Raw genomic sequence first — 25826 nt, forward strand, 5'->3', positions numbered from 1 at the left:
CCCGTGGACTCACTAGACAGACCAACTGAGGTAAACTTCTAACCTATTTAAAGATGAAAGCAATTTAATGAATAAAAAATAAAGCATTTAAAGAAAAAACATAACTTTCTGGAACTATCTGAAGACTCCATGAATGACGTGATGCTCTAGTGTTTGGGACTTCCGTTTGGCAGAACTCTCTCCATTAATGGCTCTGCTCTCCCCGTTCATCTCACCTCCGCAACACATTGGTCAAGGCATATATGCGACTCAGTTCATGGGTGGTGAAGTGATTCTCTTTAATGTAGTTGATGCTGACATATTAATGAATTAGTTGTGGCAAAAATGCTGATTACCGATGTATTTTGACATGTCAGACAATTTCACAATGCAAAATACCCTGTCAGATAGTCCTACCATCTAAAAATAAACACATTAAATAAATGTATGGTGTAAATACCCTGTATTACCACAACATGAGAACGCCGATGAACAATCTGAGGTACAGATCCCTGATAGTTATGTACAATCAGTTACACAATCTAATCATTACATTCAAAGCACAACATGAGAACACTGATGAACAATCTGAAGTACAGATCCATGTTAGTTACGCACAATCAGTTAAACAATGTAATCATGACATTCAACCCACAACATGAGAACACCAATGAATAATCTGAGGTACAGATCCCTGTTAGTTACGCACAATCAGATACACAATCTCATCATGACAATCCTTTTCGCTCTGAAGGGGCAAATCCCCTTCTCTCTGAAGGGGCAAATCCCCTTCGCTCTGTACTGGCAAATCCCCTTCGCTCTGGAGTGGCAAATCCTCTTCGCTCTGTAGTGGCAAATCCTCTTCGCTCTGTAGTGGCAAATCCTCTTCGCTCTCTAGTGGCAAATCCTCTTCGCTCTGTAGTGGCAAATCATCTTCGCTCTGTAGTGACAAATCCTCTTCGCTCTGTAGTGGCAAATCCTCTTCGCTCTGAAGGGGCAAATCCTCTTCGCTCTGAAGGGGCAAATCCTCTTCGCTCTGAAGGGGCAAATCCTCTTCGCTCTGAAGGGGCAAATCCTCTTCGCTCTGAAGGGGCAAATCCTCTTCGCTCTGTAGTGGCAAATCCTCTTCGCTCTGTAGTGGCAAATCCTCTTCGCTCTGTAGTGGCAAATCCTCTTCGCTCTGTAGTGGCAAATCCTCTTCGCTCTGTAGTGGCAAATCCTCTTCGCTCTGAAGGGGCAAATACTCTTCGCTCTGTAGTGGCAAATCCTCTTCGCTCTGAAGGGGCAAATCCTCTTCGCTCTGTAGTGGCAAATTCTCTTCGCTCTGTAGTGGCAAATCCTCTTCGCTCTGAAGGGGCAAATACTCTTCGCTCTGTAGTGGCAAATCCTCTTCGCTCTGAAGGGGCAAATCCTCTTCGCTCTGAAGGGGCAAATCCTCTTCGCTTTGAAGGGGTAAATCCTCACATTATAGAGAGGTATTGTTTGACTTTACACTCACACGCGGGTTGTTTCATTTCAGTGATGGTTTGTTTGCAGTTCTTCAATAGCAACATGACATTAGATGTTGAAACAGTTTGTTTGTGTGTATTTTACTGAACCCTCAAACATTTGTTTAAATATTACAAATCTCACCTTGTCACACTGATTTAATTTTGTTTTAACAAACTCACCGCGGTCGAAGACACTTTCTGTGACGGAGCTCCTCTCAGGGCTGGACATGTGTTAATTGAACCTGCAAAATTAGATTTTCATCTTAAATATTGTTTTCTAGAAGAAACTGGATGCACCTTTTCTTTCACTCAAGCAATAGTAGGTTTTAAAATTAGAATGCCAAACTTTCCTGGGTTATGTTTGTTGTTCATTGACGCTAACAGGCCTGAAACTTCTGAACTTGTTCTGAATCCTTTTCTCTACAAAATAAAAACACAATTCAAATGACAGATTCACATCGACTTCACTTTTACAAGAGCAGTTTTCCAGTTATCATATTAATAGCCGTGACTATAGACATGGGGTACTACACACATGATAATACTGTCAATGGTCTTCCAGCATCATTGTAAGAATGGAAGGAAAAGCATTTGAGATGACCACACAGATGAGACTTTTTGAAATGTTAAAAGGAAACTCTTTCAAATGATATTCTCACCTCCTGTTTGAAATGTTCATTCTGGTGGTCTTTCAGGAGCGGATGATCCAGGGAGTGTTTCTGATACAGTCCCATCTCCGCCATCAGCTTTTTTTGCATGACTCTTCCACTGCATGTCGGGCTCGCTGAAATGTGAAAAACAGAGCATGTTGTAAAAGTGCTTATAAGTGAGTATAACAAAGTTCAAAACAAAGGGCTTTATTCTCACATTTGAAAGGTCACTGCCAACCTCAGAGGGCTCAGTTTCCTCAGTCTCTGCCACAGCTGGTGGATGTGGGGTCGGGACAGACAGAGAGGCCAGGGTCTTCATGCACTATGTGCAAACAAGGTAGTTCCAGTTGTAAGCTTGAGGATATACAAAACAACAACAACACTTCATTCACATGGTATTATTAGAGATGGTTTTGTACACATGGGAAGGTGTGAATGAAGCTGCAGCTGCAGCTTGATATAATGATCATGTGAATGGAGACATTAATGAGTCAGAATCAGTCCAGGGCCAGGGCTGATCAAATTATGACTGATTTACGGCTCTTACATGAATGAATTAAAAAACACTGTTAACCATTTCGTAGACATTACAGTATTAATGGCAGTAGTTTGTTCAAAGAAAACTGAACATTAAACATCGACAAATCTTTATCTCGACAGAAAAAAAACTAAGTTTGTTACTTTCACCCATTTGAAACGCTTTTAAAGTCTTGAGCTTTTCTCTATTTTTGCTAGAAAACAAGACAAAAATGCTCTACAAATCTTGTCAACTTACCTTTGAGAAGCCATTCTTGATTGAAGAAGAAGGTTTTTCAAAAACTGCATCAAAAGAAATCTGCGTCGGATGTTCTAGCAGAAAGTGGGTGACTGGTCCTGTGGGGTCTCCTCGTTTATATCTACCTGAGAGGGAGGGGCTGAAATTGGGAGGGGCTTCCTTCATCAGTCATTTCAGTTTCTAACAAGATTTTAAATAAAGTGAAATGAATTTATAGTATATACTTGTATTTGTGTTAAAGTGACTTTTTTGTACAAGTTTACCAAACCAAGTGAGTGCACATGAGCCTCAGTTTTACCAGACTTTGGACCTAATGAACAAAGGGTCACCAAGTGTTGTATCAAGTTTGGTCATGATACAGCACATTATTCTTGGAGGGGTATGTGAGTTTTTTAGCCGCCCTACCACCAAAATCCACTAGGGGGCCCATAGGCTTCCATTGGTTTTAATACTTGGTCTGAAATTTGATCACAACAGACATTGAGATGCTTTTTGTTTATTATTTTAATAATTTTCCAATTAACAGACACATTGAAAAATACAAAAGCACAGAAACAATATAAAACAAAACATTTGTATGAAACTATACTCTTGATGCACACTAATTTATGAATCAACTATCATTTCTGTATCAACTTCTCTTCCGAAATAGATTATTCTTCGGGACACTGATCAGATGTGTATTCAAGAGTCTCAGAGCTTTCAAATGATATATAGTTTGTCGTGATTCGATTAGAAATTACACTCGCAATATTGACGCAAACTTCAAGTTATGTTTCCCATATACGGGACGCTGACAGTTAACAACAAACAAGTACAATAACCTAACACAAGAAAGATTTATAGTTCCATCCATCCATCCATTTTCTACCGCTTATCCGGGGCCAGGTCGCGGGGGTAGCAGTCTAAGCAGGGATGCCCAGACTTCCCTCTCCCTAGACACTTCCTCCAGCTCTTCCGGGGGGACACCGAGGCGTTCCCAGGCCAGCCGGGAGACATAGTCCCTCCAGCGTGTCCTAGGTCTTCCCCGGGGTCTTCTCCCGGTGGGACATGCCCGGAACACCTTACCGGGAAGGCGTCCAGGGGGCATCCGGAAAAGCTGCCCGAGCCACCTCAGCTGGCCCCTCTCGATGTGGAGGAGCAGCGGATCTACTCTGAGCTCCACCCGAGTGACCGAGCTTCTCACCCTATCTCTAAGGGATCGCCCGGCCACCCTGCGGAGAAAGCTCATTTCGGCCGCCTGTATCCGGGATCTTGTCCTTTCGGTCATGACCCACAGCTCATGACCATAGGTGAGAGTAGGAACGTAGATTGACCGGTAAATCAAGAGCTTCGCCTTGCGGCTCAGCTCCTTCTTCACCACAACAGACCGGTACAGCGACTGCATTACTGCAGAAGCTGCACCGATCCGTCTGTCAATCTCCCGTTCCATCCTTCCCTCACTCTTGAACAAGACCCCCAGATACTTGAACTCCTCCACTTGAGGCAGGAACTCTCCACCCACCTGAAGTGAGCAAGCCACCCTTTTCCGGCTGAGAACCATGGCCTCAGATTTGGAGGTGCTGATTCTCATCCAAGCCGCTTCACACTCGGCTGCAAACCGTCCCAGTGCATGCTGAAGGAATGCTGATGACGATTTATAGTTCATGTTGTGCTATTTGTGTTTTTTTATTTTCGGTATTGAATAAAACAAATGATTCTTAACTTAAAGTTGTGTTGTGGGTTGTTTGTCATTCAGGCACGGGCGACGCCATGTTTGTTTACGCGACAGCATTCTGGGAATTGTAGTACCTCCGTGCTAGTAAAGACGTTAGGTCAGCAAGTCGCTTTTTATTCAACGTATATATAATGAACTACTAAATATATGTATATATCGCAAATGTGCATTAGACTACGTGCACAAACAATGATTTTCTGCGTTCGCCTCTCATTTCCCAACACTAAAATTCCCAGAATGCTTTGCAGCGTAAACAAACATGGCGGCGCCCTTGAATGAAGGAATATGAACGAATGAAGAGTTCAAACAGTAAAACACTAGAGAAACTTTAGATATTTTACTTATTGGGGAATGTCGCTAATGCCCCTCTCTGACAAGAACCCAGACTAGTGATGTTGAAATTAAGCTTTTTCCTCAAGTGCATCATAGAATGGTTCATTACTCGAAGCTTTTCAAAACAGTGCACAACAGCGCCATCTCGTGGTCAAATGTGGAAACGCTCTTTGTGTCAATTTTGGTTTAATCTATTTAAATTTTTATGAATGTGCTTCGATCAGCAAATCCGTTTATTCATAGAAACCTTTTTCTTAGTCCTGTAAGTTCATGTGTGAGGCTCATGTAGACATAGATGACAATTTATTTTTGTATAACTGTATTAATACAATATAGTGTTCTTATATCTTCATGGGTGTGATTAGGCCAGAGGCACGAGGCAATCACAGTCATGCAGATATAAGAACACTACATACATGAGCGATATTGCATGAATACATCAGTTCGACGGCACAAATGTGTAGATAAACCAGAAACAACGTCGGAGTGTCTTTAAACCCCTCCGGTTTTATAGGAAATGGGGAACTACTTTCTTCCGCCACGAATCCAAACCCGGCATACCTCCGCTACTGAGGCCAAACAATCACTTCTTTTATATTTGCGCTGTGCTGAGAGATATATAAATAAACTTGAATTGAATAATAAACCTATGAACATAACCCATATTGTTGCTTTCTGTCGTAGTAAGTGAGAAATTGTATGTTTAAAGTCCCCTCCTACTGTTAAATATGATTTACGGCCATGGCTCCGGGTGCGATCGAGCTTCGTGTGAAATTGCGCTACGCTCTCGATACGCGCTTTGTGTCACACAGTGGGGTCTCTGGGCCCTTTGTAGGTGAGCTTTATCCACCCTATATTTCCAGCCCCCCCTCCGAGTTATGTAATTTGTACAGGAATTCAAGATCACTTTAGTCCTCTTTAAAACCCGTATTATGAAAACGGCGGTAGGCTGCGTTATTTGACGCACTATTCAGTTCACAGCGGCACACAGTGGAGTAGCGTTATAAGCAGAGTACAAGGTTTATGCTTTAACATGACACCTGCATCTTTTCTATTCTTTATTATAAATGCAGCTTACAAAATACGATGCGCAGCGATACAAAAGCCCTTTTATCATCCACTGTTGTGTCTGCGCTCAGAAAACGCATGGTGCTATTCATGGTGTCATTCATGATGAAGTGCTGTTTTATTTAGCATATAATCAAATATGCACCTGGGTCGTTCCTAAAATGTGATGATTTGTATTCACATGCATGATAACATTGTTAATTATCTTGTTCCTTATTTAATTTTGCATCAAATACCATGCACAGTGCTGTGTTTTAACTTTTCTGTTTTCCTGTTTGCCCCTGTAAAGCTGCTTTGAAACAATACACATTGTGAAAAGCGCTATATAAATAAACTTGAAACTTGAATTTTATTTAGTTTTCGGTCATTGCTGTAACACTAGTGACAAAAACACCAGTAACCATTTACCATGAAAGGCCTGTGTTCCAAAATGACGGCTAAGTCACTCAAAACTATCATGATGAGGCACACTAAGATCTATACATTATACCGATTAACATGTTTTTTTCCAATAAAAGTCCTTCATACTGACACAAACCAAAGCAACACTAATGACGCGTTTAAAGAAGACATTATGAATACAATTTTAAGGAAAGGGGCACTTGCCATCCCTGCGTTACCATCAGCCTATCTGTCCTAATAGTATTTGAAAGTAGAATCAGCATGGTTCCTCCCCGTGGAAACATTTACATTGCAAATGTTGATGTTTTAAGACAAAAATGTAGTAATGAGATTATAAGGAATGCTCTTTGTTCTGTTTCTTTACCTGCAGTAACATTTTTTTGGTCTTCTTTATTTGGTAATATCTCTTTGGGTGAAAGCTTGGAAACTGCTGAATAAGTTTTGTATCAATAACAAAATTAAGGAAGTTTCTTACAAAATTCTTCAAAGAATGTATCCTGCTAAGCATGTTTTGGAATGATTTAAGCTTGATATTGTATATACCTGTGAATTTTGTGGTCAAGAAAGGGAAACTGTTTTGCATCTTTTTATTCATTGTATTTACTCAAGATTATTTTGGAAAGATATTTAATTCTATTTTTTTATATTTGATATGCTTTTTTATACAGAAAATGAAAATTTGAACTGTAAACAACATGTTATACATTTGTTTATTCTATTAGGGAAATTCCATATACATAAGAAAAAGTGGGCGTAATATAAACCAAATTTTTCACATTTTATTTATTACTTCAAATTGTATGCAGATCTCTTGGAAAAAACTAAACACAAAAATGCACTGAAAACATGTAATGCTCTGAAAACATTGAAATTTATGTGATTCTATTTTTTTTTCTATCTGATAGCGATTGTTAATATGATTGGAATATGAAATACCTCTTGTTCTAATGGCATTGATTTAATAAAGCATAAAAAATATATATGTCCCAAATCGTAACATGTTGAAAATAGTATTCCACAGATTCCCGGATGGTCTACTACTTCCGGTAGAAATTCGCAGTCCATAACGATGAACACTCAAACGGCTGATATTACCCACAATTCTGTTTTAAATTGACATTTATTAATTTGGCAGACGCTTTTATCTAAAGCGACTTACAAGTAGGAGAGCATATAAACATTTTGTCAACACGCTAAACAGTATCATCAGTACCGGTATATTAATAAGGTTGGTTAATTGAATACACTGTTGGGCTGTTTTAATCTACATAAACGTGTGATATTCTTTAAGATAAAATATAATTTTTCTGGCTCCGTATTTGTTTAAAAAGTCAGAAACTTCTCTGAGTGTACTTCTGCTGTCACCACGCAACATGAGCAGCAGGTGACGCAATAAGAAATCCTCTGCAAGGCTAGGGCCTCTCATTTCAGTTCGGTTCTTGGAATTTTGAGGCTGCATGCTTTTAAGAACAAGTTCTCGTTTTTAAGTCCGTGACCATAGAAGGTTGCTGCCCCCGAATTGGGACACAACTAAGCAACAACTGACACTTCTGCTTCCTGTTTGTATGTCCCAGTGTGTGAAATCTGTTTTGCCGTACACCCAAAAGTACCTACTATAAGGACTAGTATAAATAGGTGAATTGGAATGCAGGGCATGTGTGTGCTTGAACAGACTAAAGCATCTTCTTTGTTGACCTTTGACCTTGTAAGTACTTACTTACATATTTTTATTCTTTCAAAATAATAGTTTTTGTCACCAATAACACAAATGACTCAAAATAAAAAGACAGATCTATTTTTTATTATTTGTTTTAATAAATCATTATTTTGGTTTGCATTTAATGCTTTTATTAGGCCCTAAATGTGTTTGGTTAAATCAAGTAAAAAAATGAATGAAAAGGAAAATGTTTATACTCCTTATAAAAGAGTTGAACATAGGGAGAGGGACATGTTTTTCAAGTACAAAGGAAATTCAAATTAATTTAGAGAAAAATGTACAAGTCTAAAAATACTTATAATAATAATATCAATCATCATTATAAAAAGGCGCTGAGTATTAATGGCTAAATTTTGGTGAATTTTTTTTCATTTGAAAGCTTTTTACATCCCTGTAACGTCTAGGGACAGGTTTGTGACTATATTTTGAAAATGACCCACCAAGATATAGAGAGCCGACGGTATTTTCGAGAGCCCCGGAAAGATGTGGGAAGTTTGAATTAGTTCAGCGTGGTGCAGCTGTGTTAGTCACAGTTTTGAGTTCCGAGTAAACAAAAGTGTACCTAGAAGCTCTTTGAAGTTTTTCAGACCCTTCAGTATTTTTATTATTAATCTAAAACATATTGTGAATGTGATAAACAGGAGTGACACAATGGTGCTATTCAAAATGATTGGCAGGGAAACAACTTATCAAGTTATTCTTATTACTTAATAATGATTCAGCAGTTGATTGTGACATTTCTTATATGAATTTGTGGCTGTTGTTGTCACTTTGAATTATAAATGTTGCAGATTTATCGATTAATGTGATATTGATTTGAATAACAATTACTAGTCTTTATTCTGCATATTCTTTCTTAATTATTTATTTATAGTAATGTATATAGTATATGGTTCTATATATAGGCCTATATACACTCACCTAAAGGATTATTAGGAACACCATACTAATACTGTGTTTGACCCCCTTTCACCTTCAGAACTGCCTTAATTCTACGTGGCATTGATTCAACAAGGTGCTGAAAGCATTCTTTAGAAATGTTGGCCCATATTGATAGGATAGCATCTTGCAGTTGATGGAGATTTGTGGGATGCACAAAGCTCCCGTTCCACCACATCCCAAAGATGCTCTATTGGGTTGAGATCTGGTGACTGTGGGGGACATTTTAGTACAGTGAACTCATTGTCATGTTCAAGAAACCAGTTTGAAATGATTCGAGCTTTGTGACATGGTGCATTATCCTGCTGGAAGTAGCCATCAGAGGATGGGTACATGGTGGTCATAAAGGGATGGACATGGTCAGAAACAATGCTCAGGTAGATGCCCAATTGGCACTAAGGGGCCTAAAGTGTGCCAAGAAAACATCCCCCACACAATTACACCACAATTGCATTAATGAGAAATTGAACAGGTGTTCCTAATAATCCTTTAGGTGAGTGTATATCATCATTGGATGCTGAGCCCCGCCTAATATTGAGAATCACCCCTGCTGAACACAAGTGTTTAAACTTGTGAGGTCACTTCTGTGTCCGGATAACCCTGTTTGGTGCACAGAATTCCAAAATGAACAATTAATGAAAACTCACCCGAGTACAAAGTCAACCTGGAATGGTTTCTTTTAATGGGGCTTTGCCTTTCAAATATTATAAAACGAATAGGAGGTTGAACATAATAATACATTGCCACGATTGAAACAGTAACAAAGACAGATGTGGTGGGAGAACAGTTTATCCTTTACAGACATTGCTGGCTGTGCAACATTTAGGTGCTGAAGCAACCTTTTTATATGCATTCTTCTCTTCCATCGATTGTCTCACAAAAACACGCTACATAGAGTGATTTCCAATCTGGATTGAGACTTTGCTTACTTGTATATTAGCCTGTTTCAAGTGTTGTGTTGATATTTGTTATATATGTGTGCTTTCACTGTGCGTGTGTGCAAGTGTGTTTGCGTGTGTGCGTCGATGTGTGTAAGTATGTATGCATATTGTGTGTGTGGAGCATTTGTATGTTTGTCTTCTGTGTTTTCACCTTTTTCTTGTTTTTACAGGTTAATGACTTTAGTTGTTTTACTTGTAGTCAATGTGTCTCATGTACAGCTGCTTTGTAACAATGAAAATTGTAAAATGCACTATATAAATAAAGTTGAGTAGATGTGCCCAGTTACTCAGGTTGTTTTTTAATTAAAAATGTAAATTAAATTTACATTACCCAAAAACATATGAACCAAGTTTTACAAATTAGGAACTAATTATTTATTCAAACGAATATTGTTGATGTTCATTCTTGACAACAATTAATATTCAAATTACAATAGTTATAGAGATGGTTTCATTGGCAACAACATATACAAATGTTATGTGGTCAAAACTTAACTTCCACGAGACCCCTCTGCAAAGTATCAATAACTGTTTAGTTTGAGTGTAATTTAATACAATGAACATACAATAAAATATATAAATAATAAATTGTTATATTACAACCAAACATAGACCGGAAGTTAACTCTGGGCCAGGCACATACAACCGATGAAACCGTCTATAGACCACTTTGATCCAGAAGATCTTCCTGTTTCAGTGCTTTGCGACAGACTAGAAAAAAATCGCATTTCAACGAGTAGCTTCAAGATTGGTGAATTCTGACTTGCGTATTCGCGTCACGTGTATGCGTGAGAGCCATAGAAGATCTAAACATTATAGCGTGTCCTCTCGGTACAAACAAATCCAAAATGGAGGAATCACTCATTGTAGCAGTGTCGCATCATCCCATTTTGTACAACACAACTTTAAAAGATTACAAAAACAAATAAAAATATAAGTGTCTTGGTTCACGGTAGCAATAGAAACTGGTGCGGATGGTAAAGTTTAAACAATGAAACGTGTAATATTATGTGCTCAATCAATTCATAGCCTGTTCCAACCCACTTTCGCAGCACCGTCCGAACGTTATTTTTGCATACAAAGCATTGAATAGACATTGCAGAGTTTGTCAAGGTATTTTTATTTGTTAATAACATTTTTGTTTCAAAGCATTACATATGATGTTTTATTCCACGGTCAGACAAGACCTTTTGATCTATTGACTTCCATTTATATATATGCAAATGTAGCAGACGGGAAACGCAAGCACACGTGGAAGAAAAAAAGTGCATCTCTCTGCGTTCCAAAGGTCAAGTCTGGTAAACTTAAAGACATCTCACCAAACAAAAATGACAATTTGGCAATTTAACATTAAAATAATAAAAGTAACAACAACAGTGCAACAAAATCCATGATTTTATAAAAACCAAATGCCTTGATCGAAATCATACGCAGGGTTTTGAGTTGAATTTTCACATTCTGAAATTCTAGTGTGACCTCAGCATTAAATCAGTCCAATGGCATTATATTACATATTCAAAGGCCAAAAGGTTTTGTTGCTATAAAACATATATATATATATATATATATATATATATATATATATATATATATATATATATATATATATATATACACACACAATGTGTTTATGAATAAGTGTAATGCCAGGTATTGCATGGTACATTCTTTGATCATTTAAATCTAAATGTAACAAAATTATAAGCTTCAATATTCACAGCTTTTTAAAGAAGAAAAATGTGGATTTGTAGCAGAGACATACAGTGTATTGTACTTCAAGTCACTATATTTGTAGTCACATTTCTTTTTTAAAAAATGTACACAAAAATGTTTCATTCTTATTCTTATTCTCATACATATCACATCAGTGAATACATTTGTTCTGATTGGCGGAATTTCATTTCTTCTAATATGTGACAAGATTTAGTAGGAGCAATCCAAGAAAAACCAACATAGGAGTAAAGTGATGACTGATAGCTGAAAAGAAACAAGGAGACGTTGTATTAATGCTTCAGCTGTTTTCATACTGTACATTAATAGCAAACAAACAAAAATAATATGGTAAACAAAACTGACATGTACTTGCTCCTCGACCATCTTTATTATTGGACTCTTCTGACAGGAAAGAATATGAAAAATTATAACAATATTAGGGATGAGTCACGAATTTCGAATATTCAATTATTTTATTTAATTATAGAATTTCGAATAGTGTGTGCGATCTTAAAAAAATCGCCGTGTTTTCACGCGTAACGTGTTCATGTAACCAAAGGGTTGTGCTGCCAATAACAACGCACCTAAAACCTAAAGGCTGTCAGTCAAGAGACAACAGAGAAAAACATTTTCTCACAAGAATTGGTAATGAAGTTACGCACACTGTAGACCCGCGTGTAAATACTGTAAATGCATCCATGTGGGTGAGGGGTGCAAATTTCGAATAATTTTTGATAGTTCTCACCGATCCTTGAATATTATTTTTGCTTTAAATGCCCATCCCTAACCAATATACCGTCGCTGTCCTCCTGAAACCTTCAAATTCTAAAGAAATTGAAAAAATATGGTACTTTTTAAATGAATAAATACCGTGTTGTCAAGGTTGACAAGCACTTTTTTATACTTATATTGGTTAGATTTTTTCAAAACCCAGTGACAAACATAAAGGGTGACTAATAATAATTATTTATGGCAAAAAAAAAAAAAAGAATGGAGGTTTCAGAACACAGCAGCGATATAATTGTATCTGTAGTTAAATGTTTTGACATCAGTTCAGTTTAGTATTTCCTCCACACAAAAAAAACAGTATAGACCTGTTGCAAAATTACTATTCTTCTTACAAATTTCTTTTAATTTCCACTGTTTAAGCGAGGAGTTGTTTCTACATAAAAGCAGTTTATTAAAACATTTGTGAACGTCAAACCCTCACCTTTAGAATGAACTGTGAAAAGCGTCTCCATGCCGGCATGGATGTGGTCCGTCACGTGACAGTGCAGCAACCACTGCCCAGGGTTGCCTGTTATCATCTCTATGGTCTGAAATGTCCCCGGGAACAGATCATACACGTCAGCACGATGAGGACGATCCATCTGATAGAGAGATTCATGTTCAGAGACATCAGGAAATCAGCAAATACTAATAACCTGACATTGGAATAGTAATCCAATTTAAATCCATTCTCAACATATAATTGAAAGCCTATCTTGATCTTGAGTATTCAGTAGAACTGAAGTGTACGTGTTTGTGTACTTTGTAAATGAAGGTCTGTCCATGGAAGTGCACGGTGTGCATGTCTACTTCATTTCCCATTCCCAGCAAATACCACTCAATCTTGTCTCCTTCTTTCATGTTTAGCCCGTGCAAATTCCCATAAAGCTTTCCGTTGATACCTGAGGAAGAGAGAGAGAGAGTTTTGAGTTCTTTTTAAAACTCAAACTGAAGGTATTTTTGTGTTACACACTCAAGACTTACTGTGCATTTTGTTGCTCTCCATGAAACCCTCATTATATTTGTCATAAGACTCTGGCTCTGTTTCAAGATAAGTTTGTATGTTTTCATCCAGGTAGTGAGACTCATTTTCATCGAACACCATGAAGAGGAGGGCAAACTCCTTATCAACGTCCGTTCTTCGTCTGTTGGTGTTTAGGGTTTTTTTACGACACACGATCAGTGGACCGACCAAACCGCTCATCAAGTCCTAAAAACAGAATTTGTAAAATGTTACAAAAGGATGATCTCATTTAAACTTTTATCAAAATATCCGAATGAGAGAAAGATTGGTTACATTCATTTCTCTTATTGGGGTCATAGGGAGTGCTGGAGCCTGTCCCAACTATCTGTCCAAATATCCTGAACAAGATGGCCAGTCCATTACAGGACACAAACACTTTTTGGTTCTCTCTAAATATCTTCCTTTCCTGACATTTTCATGAACATGTGACTCTGTTCTCATTACCGGGGCACCTAACAGCAGATTTTATCAAACTGAACAAAATGTTTTATCTACAACTTGCCCTTCTCTGTGAGACAAAGCTACACGTAAATCACATTGTTAAACTTCACATTATGTCACCTATTGTTACAGACCGTTAAAGTATATTGTTTATGTGCACTGTACCTTAACAAAGTTGACAGATGAGTAGTACGCATATGTGATACAGTTTGGATCCTTGAGACCTGGCCCAGATTGTTCTGGAACGCTCCAGTTGTATGTTATTACATCTCCTAAAACACACACATGTACACAGAGATATGTATAGACATTAGATGCAAACAAACATAAGATTAACAATATTAGATTTTCACTTCTTCATACAGATGCAATTGACAAGAACAAAAATAATAATGTTATCAGTCAAATTTATCATATTATCAATGGTCATGATTATTCAAACAGAGGAATTTTCGTCAATATTGATATATGTGACCCTAGACCACAAAACCAGTCAGAAGGGTCAATTTTTTTAAATCGAGATTTATATGTCATCTGAAAGTGGAATAAATAAGCTTTCCATTGATGTTTGGTTTGTTAGGATAGGACGAAATTAGAAAATCTAGAATCTGAGGGTGAAAAAAAATCATAGTATTTACACTGTAAACGTTTTTGCTGTAGTTATGCAGCTAGTTGCCAGTAACTTACTGTAGATTTATATTTACATAAATGTATATTTATAGATTAAATTTATTGGCCCAGAATTCTTTGCATGAGGCTGTTTTATTAGGTTAAATGATCATTTTTATTTGAACAAACGGTTTCCAGTTAACTACATAAATGTAAATCTACAGTAAGTTACTGGCAAACTGCTCCCAGTAATACTGTAATTTCAAAGTAGAAAGTAGATAAGAGTAGATGAAACCGAAAGCTGAAAATCTAAGCTTTACCACAGATAGCAAACTACAGTATTTATTTCCAAAGAGTAGACAGCAGCGAGCGAAGTTTGTAGGCGTGTTTCCTGACATTTTTGTTCATGATTTTGCTGCATCCCCTCACAAAAATAAAGTTTTGATTTATTTACTGTAAGAAATTGACAAAATAAGCTTGATGGAACATGATCTTTACTTAATATTCTAAAGACTTTAGGCATAAAAGAAAAATCTATCAATTTGACCCATACAATGAATTATTGGCTATTGCTACAAATATAACCGTGCTACTTCAGACTGGTTTTGTGGTCCAGGGTCACATATTTCGACACTTCTGAACTCAAAATAAGACAAAATTGTGTATTGACAAACCTGGTTGAACATGACTGGCTTTACTGGTCTTTACTCCATGGGCATGAATAGAATATGGCTTGTTGGCTTTGTTTTTAAACACAACCTGAATATTTTCACCAACCTCAGCTCTAAGGATGGGTCCTGCAACCAAAAAAAGAGTTCTTATAGAATTACCAAGCTAAACCAATGCTGAATCCTTATTAAACAGTATTGAACAAATTTGTGTTTTTGTTTACACTTTCATACACACGATTGATAAAAAATGTCATTTATTAATCCTGATGTGCTTTAAAACCTGTATAAGACTCTTGCATCTGTGGAACGCAAAAGATATTTTGAGAAACGTCTTTGTGGTTTTGTGTCAAACAATGACAGTCAATGTAATTTACCAACGTCCCTTAAAATATAGCAGAAGATAGAAAATCATACAGGTTTGAAATGACAGGATTAAAAGATTTTTCAGTTTTTTTACACGTCATACCTATTATCCCTAAATGTTCCTCTTCCTCGCTTCTGTTTGTCCTTTTGGTGAATGTGCTGTCTGTATATTCGCGATACACCACCTTTTTATATTCAGCACCAATCCGATCATGTGATCTCTTCAGGTAAATATTTCCAGGGCTGACAAGAAAATGAAAGACGTATTGAAAGAGGATTGGATAACGTGTGCAGGAATGACACTAACAGTGTAAACAAGCATATGTGAGTGTAAATGCGTGTATACCTGTCCTCAAGTGGAGTATTGTGCTTTTCTAATTCCCACGAACGGTTTGGAGCGTAATTCCATATCACTTCCTCGGCTGCTATGTAGTACTTTATAGCAGATATGTAATGTTCAGGTGCAGGGGTCTTCGGTGAGCAGGGCTTGACTGTGTAATGTTGCCGCATACCCGCAGCGTGGTGATCGGTTGTTAGACAGCTTAGCTCAAACATCCCTGAGGTATAAAGAGCAAAATGTTCAGATTATATTCTGCAATTAATATTTGATTCAATTGTAGTAATGTACCGCTTTTCCCAACACATATTTAAAGCAGCATCGGCGAAAAATCGACTTCCGTCCGATAAATCTTAAACAACTTTCACCCACCGTTATTGTTGGGTCTCATGTTAACCGTCACTGAGGAATGTGGGAAGAGATTGAGAGTGTCACGGTTTGTCCCATCCCGTTCGAACGTGTTGCCCTGGAAATAAACACCGTGGATATCCACTTCTGTCCCCAGGCCAAGTGTGTGCCACACTACATGTTCACCAAGACACAAGTCCAAACCACGAAGATTTCCGTACATGTAGCCATTCACCGCTGAAAACGAACACAAACATGCTCAAACAAATGCTAAACAAACATTTGCATGAAAGAATTTACATGATAAATGAATTAAACATATACCATGCATCTTATTGCTCTCTTGAAAATCCTCATTCTCCAGATCTGACTCACTGCTGCCAAACTTCTTTATGTTGTCTTCCAGATACCAGCTTTCATTTTCATCCATCACAGAGAACAGCAGGAAAAACTCGTGCTGAGTTTTGTCAGCATGCTTTAGACACACACATAACATGGGAAGACAGAGAATAGAGATCAGATTTCTCTCAATCAAATGAATGCATAACATATGACTGTGTATGTGTGTTTCTCACCTGATGGCCGCTCTGATCCAAAACACCTTTTTTGCACACTTGTATTGGCCCGATCAGGCCGGAGTTTGTGTCACGAACCGGATCAACAGAAGAATAATACAGATATGAAATACATGGAGGATCACTGTCAGAGGGTCCTTCTGTTAGTCTCCAATGATAGGTGAACCTCTCACCCGGAGCCACGGATGCTCCAGCTTTATGAGTACCTGAATAGGACACAAATACATTCATCAATCTTATGCATGTACCATTTTTTTAAAAACATTTTCAGTTTTTTCATAAAAAAATTCCTTTAACGACAGCTAAAATGTGAAGTTGTTGAATCATCAACCCTTATTTATAAGAGCTTAGATTTAAATGACTTACCATCCTGGTACATAGCTCCCTCATAGGCTTTGTCGTAGTGCACACCATGTGGTTGGATGCTGTAGGGTCGTCTAGCTTTATTCAAGAACGTTACAATGATGACATCACCAGTTTCGGCTTTGATGACAGGACCTAGGGCGAGAATACATCTTCAAATGAAACACCATTCGACCTTGATTTATTCAGGACTAAGCACAGCCTCCCTCTTACTTTACTGCATTTATAATATGAGCCTATGTTTTTCCTAGCTGTCCAATAAGCATTTGGGTTTTACCTAGAATACCAAGATGCACATCTGAGCCCACAGCTGAGCTCCTTCGTACTGTCTTAGTAGTAAATGTTTCATCGCTGTATCCAAAATAACGGGCTTTTAGATATTTTCCACCCAGTTTACCACCGTCACGACTGAAGAAGTCTTCAGAGTCACTAAAGGAAGATAAAGATATTAAATCTAGAAGAGCATTCAAAAACAAAATGATTTCAACTTCAATTTAATTCTTTAGCATTTTTTACAACGTGCAGCCCTACTGCAAAAACATTTAGCACAGGGGAAACATGAAGAGAAAACAGGAAAATTATACAAAAACAGAAAATTCAAAAGACACAAAAAGTATCACTAGTATATTTGGTCAGCAAAATAAGAATAAATTTGATAACCTACGATACAAAATTTGGGGTGAGGAGGTAATATTATGAATATGTGGGCCGTTTCCAGAAAAGGGTTTATCTTAAAGATAGCTATTTTATGCATTCTAACTTCTTTACACTGTTATACGTGCTGGATTATCATGCTTAACCTGTCCAACTTGTCCTAAAAAAGAAGTTGTATGTATGACATAGTATTTCTGTGCTCGATTAACTCTGCCAGTGTTCGTACAGGTTTCGAAAAGTTGAACATCCCGTTGTTGCGTGTGTTACCTTCGTCGCGTTTACAAACATCTTAAGGGAAAACAATGGCACTGATATATTTGAACATATTTCACTGCAAGCTGTTTTTACTTAAGACAGATCTAACATTTATTTAAGACTGGGACTAGATTCAACCCCTGCCTGGGAAAACGCCCCATTAAGTTGTTACACAGTTTTATGAATAACAAAAGATGTTACATAACTGTAAAACAACGTGTCTTTAAAATTGTAATTGAACTGTTGTATTCATGGACGTTTTAAGAAAGTATATTTTTATCCTGAAACAAATGTCCCCCATCTTTACAGATTCTTTCAGCTTTCCCTAAAAACTTTCTTCCACAAGTCTTAAAAAGAAGTCTCTGAATTCAAAGTTTTACCTGTTTGGTTCAGTAAGGGATTCATTGTTCATAAAGTTCATCTGTGAAGGGGCATAGTCCCAATCCTCCTCCTCAACAGCAATGTAAAAATGCCTCTCATTTCCAAGAGCTTCTGTTGGAGAGGCTTGAGAGCCACATGACGAGACTTCATAGTAACCCTGCATACCAGCTGATCCAAACCATGAGCATCAAATAAAGACAAGAGAGAATAGAGACGCTAAACTCAGGTGCCAGAACAAATGAACATTAAACACTAAATCAACATATGGTGCCTGTGTCTTATAGACAACAACACAAAAGGACTGTAAACACCGATCATACACACTTGTCTCTACACAAAGATGACAAATGCAAATGTTACTACCTCGTACGTGATCGTTGACTTGGCAACTTAACAACCATTTTCCTTTCGTCCTCGGGATCATTGTGGCGGTGACAAAAGTGGCAGGAAACAGACTGAGGACATCGGTGCGGTGCCCGCGATCCAGGAGGGTGTGCCCGTGGAAGTAAGCCGAATGAATGTCCACCTCGTTGCCAATGCCAAAGAGATGCCAAGACACAGGGCGTCCCACACAAACTTTTGGTGGGGGCAGATTGCCATAAACATAGCCGTTTATTGCTAACGGGACAGATAAAAACAAGCTGTGATGAGTGATAAGAATATGACAATTTTACTACTGGATACGTTAATGCGGACTTCAAGTGGAGTAGCAAACGTCGTAATTACGACCAAGTTAAGATATGTTTACCAGTGGGAAAATTATAAATGATACACAAGTTGCTGAAAACTTTTTTATTTTTTGAACACATTTGTCACATTTTGCTCCTGTATTATTTTCTCACTTGAATGTTTAATAATGGATGTAAAACAGGACAAATAATGATGACGATCAAAATTTTGTTCAAAATTTACTGTTTAAAAATTGAAATAAATCATTGAACAAAATCATTTAATGAAAATGAAAGTTATGATATGAAAGTGAAAACTATAAAATTCTGAGAATGCTATTGTTGTGAAGTGTGTCAAGTACATACAGGAGATTACATTTCATTAAAGTGTGTCAAAGATCAGTTGTGTCCATAGATAATGGAATTTTACAGTCTTTGTAAGCCCTTCCTTAGGCTGCTTAAACGTGGTAAAAGCAAAGCTTTGTGCAGTTACTTTGATAAAAAGCAGTTTTTACTGGATTTACAAACTGATTACAAAAGATCTACACAATGGGATAGAGGTAAGGTGAAGGGCAGCTTGATAAAAAGCTTGTTGGCAAAAAAGCGTTGGTCAATAAATATCTTGCATCATGACTTGTGCGGTTATATTTTTCTTTCATATATTACTGACAGGGCTGTTCAATGATTAATAGCATCCAGAAAAAAGATTTGTGTTTATAAAATATGTCTGTGCACGTTACACATTTGTATATATTTCAGAAATCTACATTTTTAAAATAAATAAATGTTTTTTTTATAACTTACAGTATATTATTTAGACTATAAATATTAATATATATACATTACATTTATAAGCAGAAAATAAATATGTACAGTGCACAGACATATATAATATAAAGACAAACATTGATTCTGGATGCGATTAATCCCTGATATAATTTCCAGTGAAGTTAAGGCATTAACTGATAAAATAATAGCTCGGACTTACAGTGCATGAGGTTGGACTCTGTGAAATCCGTATCCCCATTAGATATGAATTCTTTTGTTAGATCTGGGTCCGAGCAGAATCGTTCAACATTGTCTTTGAGGTACCAACTTAAATTCTCATCCACCACACTGAACATCAAAATAAAGTCGTCATCCACATCAGAGCGCTTATGTGTAGTAGAATCCAAAACACCTAAGAGAGAAAGAGTAGATTATGGTTAACAAAGAGTGAAAAGACTAGTTATTAAAGGGACTTACAACCATGGGAACAAGCAAAGCAAGAGAACAGAATCTGAATCAAACAGAACAGAACAGAACAGAAAACAGGTAGAACCGTTACGGTTCACCTCTGGAAGAGGACATGGAGCAGGAAAGGGGCAAAAACAAAAGAGTCCATGGGGCGTGGAGGGTGAGAGGAGCGAAAGTGAAGTCTGGAGCTGGAGGACCCTGGTGTTGACAAAAACTTAACCAAACAGAACAGAACAGAAAACACGCAGAACCATTATTATGATGTTAGCAACTGAGATTTCTGGGAGATCATTGACTACCATAGTAGGAAAAATGTATTCAATGGTAGTCAAAGGTGCAGCAGAACTGTTTGCTTTCCTAAATTCTTCAAAATATCTAATTTTGTGTTCAACAAAACATCAGAATTTTAACAGATCTGGAACATCTTGGTGGTAAGTAAATGGTGACAGAAACTGACCCTTTAAGAAAGTTGTAACAAGGAAGGCAAGATGAGAGCCGTGAGGCGGGTCCGGTGGCGTGAGTGATAGTGGGAATCAGCTGTGCGCACACTGGTCCCGCATGTCTCACGGAGGAGATCGGGAGCATAACAGGACGAGCGACAGGAATACGGACGAGAGAGGACCGGCCCAGACATGTGTTAAATTTGTTCTATGTTCTTGTGGCTAGCAGCCGACTGTGAGGTGGCTGCCGCCCTTTTACTTCCGTGTTATTGTTTGTTTATATTAAGTTTGTTTAATGTTCGCTAGCTCCCGCCTTCTTCCTCCCGTACTATTAAATTCAAGTTATTTATAGAGGGCTTTTTACAATGTGCAGAGTTCCAAAGCAACTTTACAGGAGCAAAAAAGAAATGTAAAACACAGCCCAGTTCATGGCGTTTATAGAGCAAGCAAGATCATTCTAATAAATTATATCTAATAATTAAATAAATAAACAAACTTTACTACAAAAGTGTACGGAGAGAACTTTAGAGGGCGCTTTGATTCCCTGTGTGTGTGTGTGTGTGCATTAAAAAGAAATTACTTCAATGGATGAATTGTATATTGAAGGTTTCATGTCTGTTACCTTTCTTGCAGGTAAGCAGAGCTCCTATAAGTCCTGATGCAATGTCTTTTGGTGCATCACCATGGGAATGGTAAATCCAGGTGAGACAGCTGGCATCGGCTTCAGTGGGAGAATACTCTGGTTTGACTGTCCAGGTGTATGTGTAGTTTTTATTAGTAGGCACTGCATCATCACTCTTAAAGTGGCCAGAGGTGCCATCTGGATAAAGAGCACCTAAATAAAAAGATAATAACTGTCTTTAACAAGTAGCACAGATGAACTTGTCCAGCGTATCCCGTTTGGAGCATTTGTTTCGTGTTTTGCATGTATGGTCACCAAACATATTTCAGAGCATCTGTCCCAAAGCATAAAAAATACAAAAGGTTAGTGTGCGCCACTGACTTTAATGGCTCAGGGGTACAGAGCAATTTTCAAAATGAAGATAAAATATATATGGACAGCTGCAAAGAAAGCTGGTGCAGCTGTTTCTGTGCAAATGATCTGAGGATTGATCGCTGCTAGCAGAAAATCTGAAGTAAGCATGTGCACTAATGATAAGACAGTATACTCTAATATGACTTCCATTATCAAATATTTGTCCTTTTTGAAAGGTTGAAAGCGAACCCCAGCAATTGCAAAATTTTAACAATTAAATACATATTTCAGAGAAAATGAAAAAGGCTGAAAACACCCTCAATCAATAGGAGTCAACTATAGCAAACTGTAAAAGACTTAAGATTTCGAAGAGCACATATAATGGAAACAAGTTTGATGTATCACGCACACGTGAGGGCATAATAGCTATACATACTTGAAAGAATCTGCAAAACAAAGTTAATAATGAATTAAAAGTAAAAGAATGTCCTAAAAAATGTATTTATGTATTACTGCATGAATAAAACTTCCCTGCTTAAATAATAAAAGACTACCAGGTGACAAAAGAAAAGATTTCAGAATAGATATATTTAAACAATTAAACTAACCATAAATGGAAATGAATATTTTTAATATTTTTATATATCATTATTTGTGTTCAACTGCTAAGATGAATCAAACTGCAGTTTAACAATAAAACAAAGTCCATTACCAACTCTGTCACCTGGTTGTTAAACTTCTGCAGACGTGCTGTACATTCAGTTTTGTTTATTGCTCTGTTATTACTTCCATGAGATGTGAGGATAAGACACTTATAAAAGAGCAAATGTGCCTTATCATAGGAAGGAAGGGAGGCTGAGACTCCTTGAAAAATATTCAAAATGATTATAATAAAAGCATCAAAAATAACATAATGCATGAATTATGACAACCTCTTTTTTAGGACTTTTTAAAAAAGGGAAATAAACATGTATTATGGATGTACAAAAAACATCAACAGACAACATTCATTAGACGATTTCTGTGAAATAAAATGCCCAAAACAGAAGTAATAATACCCAACAAATGGAGACAGATGAGAATATATAATAGCCCTTGCAGATGTGACTTTTCTAAAAGCTACACTTACCTGACTATGAAAAAAAAATGAAAAAAACCAATAGCTACCTACTTTCAGTATTTGTAATTGTACAGAACTGAAACTGATGAACTCTTTCATTGTTTCGTTTTATCCGCTGATCTCAACTAAGCCTCCTTGGGAAATTCCTTCACGTTCCACTGAAAGAGAAATCGATGAATTGAATAGAAAGAGAATGTATGTCTTACCCTCCGAATCCTTCTCATAAAACACTCCATGAGGATGGAGGGAATAAGGCCTGCTTGCAAAGTTCTTCAGATGGACCTCCATGACATCATCAACCTCAGCCCGTAAGATGGGTCCAAGGAAGCCAAGCCAGTCAGGTTTAGGGATCTCTATGCTATATGAGTCATCTGTGTACTCTCTGTACACGGCTTTTCTGTAAACACTTCCTATTCGAGTAGGGCTCTGAGAGAGAAAAACAGATGCGTGTCTGTTGAAGAAAAGAGAAGTGAAAAAAGCAAATTAAATTTTTGCCTACACAACAAAAACAAAAGTAAAAGCACCGAGTACTTTACGGTGTTGAAAATGTCTAAGGCAATATATGTTTACCAAATTTTAACTTACCAAAATAATTCAAACAATTTCAACTATTTTTTATGCATAATAATTTACAACAATAGAATAGAATAAAACTTTATTGTCATTGTTAAGGAACAATGAAGTAGAGTTTAGCAGTGACAATGAGACAATGTCTCATCATCAGTCGAGATTAATGTAGGTAATGACTTCAATAAGATTTTACTTTACTTTATTTTTGCTATTAACTTACCAGAATAAATAGCTACAGTAACACTTAAAAATAACCCAAATTTATTAATATATACACATAAAATAGCAAAGTACACAAGAAGAGTTTGGTTGTAAAATGAGATAGGCTAACTCTCGTTTTTTATTTTATTCAAAAACTCATGTTTGTTTTATTGTGCATTAATATCAATCAAACTTTGTGTAGGTGTAATATTGTGTAGGTGTGACGTAATACGATAATGTCACAGCGATCACTGCTGTGCTTAAACCTTTTCGTCACTTAATACAAAAACAAACAAGATGTCATGAATAAACTTACTCGTCTTGTTCAATGCTTGTGTCTGTGATCAGATTGGTTTTGTTTGGTGAATAGTCCCAGTCTTCTTCTCTTATAGCGATGTAATATGTCCTGCGCACACAGCCGGCCTGCTGCAGCGCGAGCGCGGCCGTCACGAGAAGCCACAGAACAGACTTCATCCCTTTTCGCCGCGATAAACCGGAATTCGTGCCCGAGCCCGAGGAACAGACGCCGACAAATAGGCTTAAAACGCCACTGTTGCGATTTCCTCAACACTGACAGTGAAGTTGTTTATATGGAAGCGATCGACACAAATGGCTGCTGTCTCATCCCATTTGAAAAACTGAAAGTGAAAGTTAAGCGTAACTCCCATTTATTGGAGATCAAGCGAGAAGGGGGAGTCTGCAGACCTGGAGCATGCAGTTTTACGCCCTGTGCAGTTTTGGGACCCTGTTGTTCCTTATTTCTCCAGTAGGGGTTCGCTGTTCATTATGAACCACCAGAACAGACCTAACAGATAACTTCATCGTCTATCGGGAGTTAGAGGTATGGTTAATAATCGTTTTTGTTACTAAGAAATGGTCCAACAATGCATCGTTTTTTGACGATTAATTGATATTTTTATGAATTAATTTAAACATCTTAACATATATATAATTTAGATATTGGTGAGTGTAATTTAAACTCAAAGACAATACAATAAATACTTATTGGCCACCAGGTCAATGTTGTGTCTGGATCAACCTTAGCTAACCACGTGTATGCCAACTCGATATCTCTTACTCATTTTCATATTTATTTTCTTTATAATGTATTCTCATTTTGTCTCCGTAGTCAATGCGAGATGGCCTGTCCTGGTATTCTTCTGACCCTGTCAACTTGCATTATATATTATATATAAACCATTTCAGTTTAGCTGCACAAATACTCAAGTTTTTTTTAAATAAAAAAGTCAATAATTGAGCACCAACAACCACAAACATGTTCAAACTCAAATTGAAAACATAAGTCCCATATGGATCTTGATTTGAGTGGTTAAAGAGATGATCCCATTATCTATTCTAAATACAATATACCTCTTGATATTTTCCATTGAATATTTCAATTTAATGATCTGGATTAAATTGTATGAGCACCCTATGTGGGTTTTATCAAGTTTGTGATTGTTAGTGCTCAATTAATCCATCTTGTTTTCTTAATAGTAGTTGTTGGCTGGCTAATTAATCTCATTGATCTCGTTTGTAATAATACTTGGAAATAATTAAACAAATATTAAATGATCATGCAGTTGTACTGTCTTGTTATTTGAAGGTAACTTTATAACATGCCTATACATTCACAACAAACACTCAAGTCTTATATATATATATATATATATATATTTGTATATAACTAGGCCACATTATATTATATATTATTTTTGTACTAAGTATCTGATCCAACTGTGTGTATTATTAATTTTTCAATTCACTAAAACACTTTGCACTTGCAATTGCAAATCAATTGTCTCCTCTAAACTGTGTATTAAGACCATTAGTAGATATCTACAAATATTTTAAACCGTTCTGCATATCGTTACATTGTCAACAAAAAATAATGGTAACTAAAGATATTTGGTTAGCAGTTTGATTCATATTTTACTTTGTCAATCAACTTCCCCTACTGGAGAAATAAGGAACAGCAGGGGCGTAAAACTGCCGGGCGTAAAACTGCCTGGGGGCGCAAAACTGCATGCTCCAGGTCTGCAGACTCCCCATATAGGATCAAGCCGGTTTATCCAAAAAGAGAAGAGGCTCGGTTTGCTTTT

The 25826-nt window shown here is 37.1% G+C and overlaps 1 protein-coding gene and 1 long non-coding RNA gene across 4 annotated transcripts; both read right to left on the bottom strand.

The window, feature by feature from the left end:
* Positions 1–1148: 1148 nt before the first annotated feature.
* LOC130428388 (uncharacterized) lies at positions 1149–3351 on the bottom strand. The gene is made up of 5 exons (XR_008907449.1): positions 3119–3351; positions 2895–3033; positions 2337–2473; positions 2129–2253; positions 1149–1889 (listed from the first exon to the last, which is right to left on the bottom strand). It is a non-coding gene; the product is annotated as an uncharacterized LOC130428388 (long non-coding RNA).
* A 7763-nt stretch (positions 3352–11114) lies between these two features.
* Positions 11115–24405, bottom strand: hephl1a (hephaestin-like 1a). 3 transcript variants are annotated; one of them, XM_056756358.1, is made up of 20 exons: positions 24041–24405; positions 23160–23404; positions 21480–21692; positions 20170–20361; positions 18877–19131; positions 18513–18681; positions 17501–17652; positions 17227–17358; positions 16861–17066; positions 16610–16760; positions 16310–16522; positions 15947–16157; positions 15704–15843; positions 15241–15363; positions 14123–14229; positions 13477–13702; positions 13255–13394; positions 12935–13094; positions 12088–12123; positions 11115–11988 (listed from the first exon to the last, which is right to left on the bottom strand). In XM_056756358.1, the coding sequence occupies exons 1-20, from the start codon at positions 24196–24198 to the stop codon at positions 11918–11920; spliced, it is 3300 nt and encodes a 1099-aa protein (XP_056612336.1). In that variant the 5' UTR covers positions 24199–24405; the 3' UTR covers positions 11115–11917. The 3 variants fall into 3 exon arrangements, with proteins under 3 accessions (XP_056612336.1, XP_056612335.1, XP_056612337.1); XM_056756357.1 differs by having other exon boundaries at positions 12088–12126; XM_056756359.1 differs by lacking the exon at positions 12088–12123 and having other exon boundaries at positions 24041–24403.
* Positions 24406–25826: the final 1421 nt, after the last annotated feature.

Source organism: Triplophysa dalaica, chromosome 9, assembly GCF_015846415.1.
Source record: "Triplophysa dalaica isolate WHDGS20190420 chromosome 9, ASM1584641v1, whole genome shotgun sequence".
NCBI lineage: Eukaryota > Metazoa > Chordata > Actinopteri > Cypriniformes > Nemacheilidae > Triplophysa > Triplophysa dalaica.